We start from the raw sequence: 9754 nt of genomic DNA, 5'->3' as shown, positions 1-9754 counted from the left end.
ATGATTTAAACAGAAATTTTCCTTGAATGTAAGATTTTTCATTTGTCAGAAATATAAACACACAAAAAACATAACACAATTAGTATAAAACCGTCTGGACCAATGAGCATATTATCTAAATCAATATGGCTAAATCTTTATTGCCGAATGCTTATTGAGTCAGACAGTCTTATATTACGCTGTGTTATGCTCATGCATTTTGTGAGTTACAGCCTTTAATCATCTTACCTTAACGCCAAAGAATTTGGATTTAATATGAAAAAAATGCGTGACCTACCTTGGCTGGTTATTTTTCCTAATATTCGACAGATCGGCACCCTTCTTCAGGTACAAAGGCGCGAAACCATTCGACATGGACGCTTGGCCGAAGCTGTCATCTTTCTGGCACGTGTCCAGACTTTCAAAGCTGCGATAGGGCCTGATCTTCGGGAAATGGTCCGCCAATGTGCTGGCGAAACCGTTTGGCAGCAGCCTATCGTAGTCCTGTTCCAAGCTATCCGGCGAGTCGTTCTCTGGATGAGAGGTGTTCGACCGGTTGGAATACTCCAGAGAATCGAAGCTATAGCTGGAAGGTGACAGCGTGGCGCAGGTCCTCTCCAAGGACTCGAACTGCAACAGCGAGCTTGATCTGGAGGAAGCTGTGGACCTGGAGGACCTCGGCGACGCCGGATACTCGTCATAGACCACTTGCTGTTGCTGATGGTGATGATGGTGGTGATGGTGATCGGTGCCATGGTCGCGACGGCGTCGCTTTTTCGGTACCACCGAGTTGCACTCGCTACCGCTGCCATCCAGTCGCTCGTCTTCCGAAAATAAGACGCGACGATAATGACGCTGACAATAACGGGAGTAACATGCAAGGAGTCGAGAGAATAGGCGAGACAAATAAGCAAGCGCGTGGCCTAAATCTACTTTACTTGGAATCCAGATCTCGCATGTTACTTCTAATTCAATGAATCTCGTTAAGGCAGATAGACGTGGAATTCGATGCTTGACGACCCACTTCGTAAAATCGAGCCACGGAAGTGATCCAATCTAATGGTCGCTACTTTCGCCCCATACGCATACATGTACCAACACATATACCTACACACGTAGGCATGTCCGTCAGGAAGCTATGGTTCATTCAACCGGAAGCAGTGCTTGCGACATTACGCGCTGATCACCATCGGTCGGCAACCGGGTCGTAATTGTCGCGTGCGACGCGAATCATGTCGATTATCGCCGATCTAGGTGTAACGTTCAAGGTGCGGTTACATCATCTTGCGGTAATTGGTATACATGAGGAGAATCTCGTTAAAATTACGAAATCAATCTTACGGAAAATCAAAATATGTTTCGACAGAAGTTAATCGCGTATTATGCAAATTTGTTCTTAATTAGAATAATAAAGATTCTAATGAAGATAAAAAGAATAATAAAAATCATTTCGATTTTTACACTTTTTTTCCAGATGTTACTTTAAAGTTTTTATATTTCCTTAATTTTATATCAAATAATTTTATTGATTGTATTGATTTGTAAATAAATGTCTGTATGTTTAACTGAATTGTGTTTCAAAAATTTAAATTACGTTATGTCCTTGCTGGTAAGAGCCGTTTAATCAAATAATCTAGTAGTACTAATTGTAAGCCAATATTGAAGGAATATATATAGTAAGTTAGATAATATCCTGTACACAGCACGTTATTTCGATCGAGCAATACGTACATTTCTCGGCAAACAGTACTGGAAGGAATATTGCATCGGCAGCGAAAGGTCGCGCGTGCTGAGAAATAATACCACTGGTTATATTTGTCATTTCATCGAATTCCAACAGTCTCAGGAAGGATAGAAAGAATAAAAAAAAAATGTTAGCAAAATTTCGTTCGGATGGAATTAAGTATTTTGATCTGTCATCGAGCTGTTTAAAATTTATATGTCCATTCTTTGCAGTGATTTCAAGTGCCTTTTGTAAACGTTTGGTACTTTCAAACACGAAATATCAGCCGTAATAAGAGAACGTACATGCCCCTACGTACTGCAACCGCGTAACTGCGTGTTACAATGGCGCTGCGTACTCAAAGGCGCGTTCAAGAGCACGTGGGTGCGATAATATCGACTTGTAATTCATGAGTTCTCTTATTTAAGTTAGATTTAAAAGTTAGAAATTAAATTACGTTAACAATAATTCAAAGTTAGGAAATCTTGAAATAACATCAATTTTACATAAATAAGTGAAAATGATAATAAAATTCTCGAATTAAATCTCACAATCTTTTTGATTCTAAAAATTCGTATTATAGTCCCTTGACTGTATAGATTTCTATTTATACTGAAAATATTAACTTACGATTTATGCGATTTACAATACGTTAATGTAGACTTTTCGACAAAGCAAGAAATGAGATGATAAAAAAACATTTTCTTCGGGGTAATCGACCTCCTCAATTTCGATGGCGTAAGCGCGAGTAATCGCACGTTCGACGAGTAATTCCTGGTTCTTTAATGAGTCCGAAGATTAGGGTGCTGAGAGGAAAGAGAAAGTAGAACAACCGCGCGTAAACAATTCCCTAATTCCCGCGATCTTCGCCCCGAGCGACAAACGGGATTTTACAAACACATAGTCCTCGACGTACAACTCCGCCGTGTATAATATCGTTCAAACGATAGCGACTGTATCACCTGTGTATATCGTGTTAAAAGTAGGAGGTTTCTTACCTGCCGATCTCTGCTTCGTTTTGATATGGATCACGCTCTCAGTCTCTGAATCGGATCCCAGCCAATACGTCGTTACGCTACGATCGGAGTCGCTTTGGAGATCGTCGGACGTCTCCTCCAGAATCGTCTCGAGAAAATCGATTTGTTGCACTAGCATCGTATCTGTAAAATAAAGTATTCACATTAATATAATCATGAGCTTGATAGAAGCAACTAACTTGTTAAACTTATGCTATAAAAATATGTTATAAAAATATTGTTATAAAAATTATGTTATAAAAATAAAATCGAAAGATTGAAGAGTTTAATGTGACAAAAAATTAATTAAAATAAACTTGGTCGCCATTTATTGTACTGTACGAAGGTAAAAAAAGACTTAAAAAAAAGTTTAATATAATGAAAAATTAAAATTTAGATAATCTGATTTCGACAATTTCTCAATTAATTGTAACAAAATTTATTGCATCTTGTGTTTTGATAAGTATATATAACTTCTTATACGTAATTAAAGTTAATTAGAAGTTCTGTATTTCCTATATTTTATCAATTAAACTACACACAGATTATAGGTTTGAGTTAAACGGATTTTCCGGATGCACGTCGTTCTTTTACGTTGATCAACTTCAACGAAGCGTAAAAATGTAAACTCGTTATTTGTGCCTCGTCATTTCGTCGTTGAAAGTGCAGCTGCTGCTTGTTCGCAGAAGCGCATAAGTGAAATTCTTAACGAAAGGTCATGACTCATTTCTTATCAACGAGTGCAACCATTACGTTGAAAGATAACGTAACTGAAAGGCCGTCCACCTCTCTCGAGCTTTCGAGTCGTCGGTCAAAGCCGGCTTGAGACATTTCGGGGCTGTATGTGCATGCTTTCCGAGAACTGTCATCGTTTCTTGATACGAATCAGCACGCAAAGTCCATTTTTTCTTTAAAAATTTCAATATATACCACATCCTTTTCACAATTTGTATAATTTCTAGTCCAATACAATTAAATTTAATGAAGAAAATATCATTGAAGAGTATCAAGAGATATCAATTGTCAGAATATTCGATTAATTATCGACATATCTAATCGAAAATAAATTAAATTTCTGTTAAATTTCTTTTAGCTGCAGAGTGGAGCGTGTCCAATGATAGCAAAATAAAAATTACTACAAACATTATGGCAATGGATTTAACAATTATCAAACAGCTATCTTAAACGAAAAGCGATGTACTTCGAACGTAAGAGCGTAAAGTACGTTCCTGCCTTCGTCATCGTGCGATGAATGATGGCGTGAACAGTTAGACGCTGCTGGGAACGGGACATTGCATAGTTGCACGGATAGAATACATTCGGTGCATTCTAGCTACAAGCGATTGCTTGCTCTCTCATGGAAAAGTCAAACGCCATCTTACCCTTTCATCTTACTGAAATAGTTGCGTAACATTACGCATAAGCGGTTATAACATTTGCATTGTACGCTTCCTCGCGCTCGCATCACGCGATACTGCAATTAAAGAGCAAGATCGTATCCGAATTAGATATATATATATAATATATATATATGTATTTCCGCTCTGCATCTTAACTGATCGATTTCTGCACTGAAAGAGCAATCTTGCTGAAGAATCTAAATATTTATCTAGATACAGGTCTGAAAATGATTTTGCAGGAATCTCAAACATGATGAGTAACGCTGCAAAACATTTTGATATTCCAGTAACCAATTTTATCGTCTTACCTACATATTGTTTCGATAGTCCAGCAAAATTATTTTTCCACATCCGTATCTAGCTAAATTTTTCGATTCTTCAGCAAAATTGCTCTTCAGTGTGAAACAAGAAACGCGAGGAAGTGCACGATTGCGAGTGAAAAAACAAGGCGAAGTGAATAGTAGAATAGACGAGGGCCGAGGTCGAAGCTTTTTCCTGAGAGATCGTATTGTAATAGTCCACAAGTGGGCGATGATAACGCTATCAAATAAACTTTGCACATCTGCATCGGGCATGCTTGAATGCGATCTGACAGACTGGCAGTCAGCGTGAGAAATAATGAATGGCATGAGAAGAGTCAGAGTATACTCTTGAGCGAGAAAATGTCTTTAAATATATCATCAAGCCAAAAGTCTTTTTTTTTTTTTTTTTTTTGGTATTCACACACTTTATTATACTTAATTATGTTATAACTAAGCTACGTTCTCGCACGCGCGCAGTCTTGATAAAAAAATATAAACGACCGAGAGGTACACGAGAGATCAATGGAAAACATTAATCATCGTAGTTCGCGCTTGGTTACGTGCGAATCAAAGATTTACGTACGGCACTTCATCGGCACGCTCTGAATCGCGGATCAACCCAATACGAATTAATCCCAATAATTATAACGCCGGTTTACTCAAGTGACGCAACAAGCGGCTGCGTGTGGAAGCACCTGATTTCCGCCACACCTTGGATCGTCGTAACAGACACGCTCGATGACTGATATTACATGCATGCGAGAAACTGCGTTCGCTCGCGTTAATTAAGATAGGATTAATTTCGTCGAAGCCGTTGATTAATTTAGGTCCATTATTTCTACCAACCGCAGATCGAACTTTAATCTCAGTTAAACTTACTTTTTATTTTTTACTTTATCGAAAAAAAAAACAAAGAGGAAAAAACGAAAACTAAATTACCTCGGGATTAAAATTCATCTACATTAATGAAAATGGGCCCCTTATACAGAAAAATTGAAAATTCATTTCAAAATTAGTCTCGTTAAATTCAAAGAAGGACGATGTCCCCGCGAATATTTCATGCTCTGTTATCGACGCTATGGAATTTTTTTCCCATCGTGGAACGTTAGATGGAATGGAATAAGATCGCGCATATCGATTGTCATTAAGTGGAAGTGTTTTTTTTTTTTTTTTTAACTACAAGAGAGCTCATAGAGCAATTGCGAGAGCGGGTCGTCAGGCCGATGAAACGCAATTTGTCTTGCACGAGTGCGGAGGCACGCAGCAGTATGCAACATCATGGCGGAGCCACCTGTTGCAGTCGCCTGCCTGTTGCCGTTCCATGACTAACGGACGAGAATAAACCGATGTGGCTTACATAAAAATAATCAGCCGGACTAGCGTCTTTCTAGAGGCCTTCGAGCGGAATATAGCGATATTTGTGATGCATGAGATCGAATAGGAAGATATCTCTCGGGACTTACTTCTTCTTGGCACCAATATGTATCAGGCTCGTCTTCGTTTTAATTATCGAGAGCCGGAATATAATTGGCTAAAAGGAAATTCTTAGATAACTCGAAAAATTAAATTCGATTAAAATTCAACAATCGGAAAATACAAATCTGTTATTTCCGCATTCAGCGTAATGGAATATTCATTTTATCGTTACGAATAAGATTTTACGGTACAATAATTTTAAATGTATTTTACTTTCTATCTTACAATTAGATATAAAACTTTCTTTATTCCACCGGTCTTTATTAAACCAGTCTTTCGAATGATAAATAAATTAATCAGAGCGGATAACTTTTCTCGTGTAGTTATATACTCGACCGATCTCCTTGCACACTCTCCATTTCTTACTTTACGTTTGTCAGATTGCTGGCTTGCTAATCGAACCACGTTAATGTGACAAGAAACTTAAGCTACCCTTCCCATGTATCGATCGGTCATTGTTATTGTTGTCTGACCTAATTATAGAACATCCAAACCGATTACTCAAAATTCTCGAAACCTTAATACCTTACTACAATACAAGAATACACTGATTTATCGAATTCGAGTCCGATCGCTTATAATTTTCATAAAAATAAACATATTGTAAAAAATGTTTTCAATCAAAATGCCAAGCATTAAGAAACATAAGACGGTACTAGTAAATGTATGTGGCATTATTAATAACAAAAGTTATAAGAAGAAGCATTGGAAGAGCGCATTGGGAAAAAAAACTGATTACATTGAAAAAAATTTACTTGATCCTAATACATATTTCTTTGAATAATACTAAACATTTATTTACAGTAAATAAACGTTTATTAAATAAAAAAAATTATAGTTAAATCAAATTAATAGTTTTCGTGACAAATAAATGTATGTTTACTAAATATTTACTTAGAACTATTAAAAAAGATGTTTATTAAAATTTTTCTTTCGATGTGTGTCACAAAAATTTCAGGAAATTAATCTTCGTTACAAGAAAATTTCTTTCGAAAATCTAACGTTAGAAATGTGACTGAGGAAGCACGCGGTAAACTGGTGTCATTGTTTATAAATATGTAAGTATGTAAAAAATACGGAAAGCATTACTGTCGATTACATTATTGAGACCGTTACTGTCGATTGGCTGTTTTCCGCTCGCGATTTCAAAACGATCGAACCTTGATCACAGGAATAACTGGTTGACATTGATAGCGTTGAAAAGAAAATTTTTGCATCGCTTGCAACGACTTCTCGGAGTCTTCTCAGAACCGCCGCCGCCTCGTCTACTACGCTCTAGATATTGGCGACGGACGGCCGAATCATTACCACGATTTCCAGCGGCTAGAAAACAGCTTTGCATACAGATCGCCTGTTAATAGCATGCTGCTTTCTACTGAAACATAGGTGGGAGGGACGCTGCAAAAAACCGTGAGCGAGTTAAAATCGCACGCGTCCTCGGAACTTCCGTAAATGCACCGCTCATGTGATCATGTTTATCATCAATTTCTGCCAATACTGACTTTAATTACGCATTGATATGATGTACTCTTTAAAATAAAATGACGTAATAAACTTAAGATTTTTTTATGTATAACAAATTAGGGTACTTGATTTATGTGTATAAAAATATATAATCTTATGTCTTATATAAGTAATCATACATTTTATTTGCTACAAGATGATTCAGATCTTTCGATATTGTATATAGATTTTTTTAAATAAATTTTATAAGTATCGTAAAACATTTCCTTTCCCAAGCTACACGAACGTGATTTCGAATTGAAAGGGTTAATCGCTTAGCGTGACAAGCCGCGAACGGCGACCTAGATTACTATAATCGCGCTTAGATTTGCATCAAAGAGTGATCTAACAGTACTCCAAGCTGTTGTTCTACGCCCGCTCTCAAATCGGAAATTCACACGAAGCAGAGAGAAAGAGGAAGAGAACCGATCGTTCGTCTTCCGCGTTCAAGATTTCCTAAGAGATTATTTCTACTCGCCGAGGCAAGTAATTGCAAATTACAAATATAAATATAAACGTGATGGCGAGACGTGATGAATGCTTAAGAAACATTAAATCTAAATAAATTATCTAAATATATGTTAATTAATACAAATAAAATTTAATTTTGTTTCAAGTTCATACATTCGTAAACGCCGAAACGTATAATGATTAAAATGACAGTTCTACGTGTTGGAGTATATATTAAACGCGAGAGTGCATTGAAAAAAAAATTATTAAATCCTAATACATATTTTTTTGAACGGTACAAAGTAAATTTTTACTTACAGTAAATAAATATTTAATCAATAAAAAAATAATTAAATGAATGGTTTCCGTATCAAATAAAAATATCTTTACATTTAGTAAATATTTATTTGAATTGTTCTAAATAAATATTTACTAAATGTAAAGATATTTTTATTTGATACGGAAACCATTCATTTAATTATTTTTTTATTGATTAAATATTTATTTACTGTAAGTAAAAATTTACTTTGTACCGTTCAAAAAAATATGTATTAGGATTTAATAATTTTTTTTTCAATGCACTCTCGCGTTTAATATATACTCCAACACGTAGAACTGTCATTTTAATCATTATACGTTTCGGCGTTTACGAGTGTGTGAACTTGAAACAAAATTAAATTTCATTTGTATTAATTAACATATATTTAGATAATTTATTTAGATTTAATGTTTCTCAAGCATTCATCACGTCTCGCCATCGTCAAGTATATTTATTTATTTTCAAATTTAGCATTTCCTTTCAATGTACATTAGATGTTAAGCATGAAGAGAGTACGCGAGAGTGTAAAAAAGAACGGGAAGAGAGTAGGAACATTATCGTATGCGAACCATTAGCCCGTAGATCCTCCAAGTGCGTCGGCTGGAACTGGGAGTGATGCTGCAGCTGGAAACCGTAGGCCGGAAGCCAGGGATTCGGTCCGTTCACCAGGTCCATGTCGACGGCGGACTCGACGCAGTCCAGGGTCAAGGCCGGATCTTCCTCCTCTTCATCCGTGGCGGAGATGACCGCGGAGACGACGGCAGCGTTCGTCGGCGCGAGTGTCGCCGTCGCGCTCGACTCGTTCCCGCTCATCGTCACACGACGATTCCTCGCCTCGTCGTCCACGATCGGCACCGACGATCGTTAACCGCTCCGACGAACTGTGAACCCCCTTCTTCCCGCCTCTCCTTCATATCCCTCCGCTACAAATGCAGCACCGGAAGCCGCGCCGCTTCTTTCCGACCGGGGGTATGGCGAACCGACCGACCGACACCGTCAGTTTCGGCACGATTTCGGCTTGATCCAGATACGGATGTTGAACCCTCTTCCCTTCAATCTTGCACGCACTGGGGACGACTGAAACGCAAATAGGAAGATTGGCTTAATCACGAGATTAAGGCTATTTTTAGATTTTTCGAAAAAAATTCTGGGGAACGTGGCTCACGTTATTTTATGATTCTTTGAGAAAGAATCTCGTACTATCTACATGGAAAGTTTACTTAGAACCCGACGAGTGAATTTTTACATATCTAATACAGCTTATAATGTGACAAACAAAAGATATCTTCACGGTCGGTTTTACACCTTAGACACGCTATAGCTCAACGATTATCCATTACCGAGTCTATATCTTTGTGTTTATAACATCTTTGTGCTACAAAAATGCTTTCTCATATTCATTTCTGCCAATGTAGATTAACTATACCTCTCGATTTAACTTACTTTTTACCTTCTTCATTACATTTTAAGCTTCGTTATATTGTAATCATTGTAAGCTGAACATTTGAAAAATAATTACATTTCATCCAATTTTCTATATATAAATTAATCAGCGCAAGCGTCCTTTGGAGCAGATTCTTTCTTCG

At 37.2% G+C, this 9754-nt stretch overlaps 1 protein-coding gene across 1 annotated transcript in view; it reads right to left on the bottom strand.

Annotated features, from left to right (window-relative positions):
• The window catches only part of LOC108746722, a gene marked incomplete at its 3' end in the record, with an annotated part of 19969 nt that extends 10729 nt beyond the window's left edge, over positions 1–9240 (bottom strand). Inside the window, exons 1-3 of the mRNA XM_018483654.1 lie at positions 8738–9240; positions 2701–2862; positions 278–803 (exon numbers count right to left, since the gene is read on the bottom strand). Coding sequence (XP_018339156.1) covers positions 278–803; positions 2701–2862; positions 8738–8981 — 932 coding nt within the window. The remainder of the gene's footprint in view (positions 1–277; positions 804–2700; positions 2863–8737) is intronic.
• Positions 9241–9754: the final 514 nt, after the last annotated feature.

This window comes from Trachymyrmex septentrionalis, unplaced genomic scaffold (assembly GCF_001594115.1).
Source record: "Trachymyrmex septentrionalis isolate Tsep2-gDNA-1 unplaced genomic scaffold, Tsep1.0 scaffold19, whole genome shotgun sequence".
NCBI lineage: Eukaryota > Metazoa > Arthropoda > Insecta > Hymenoptera > Formicidae > Trachymyrmex > Trachymyrmex septentrionalis.
Note: the sequence above shows the minus strand (reverse complement) of the source record. Positions and strands in the feature narration are given on the sequence as shown.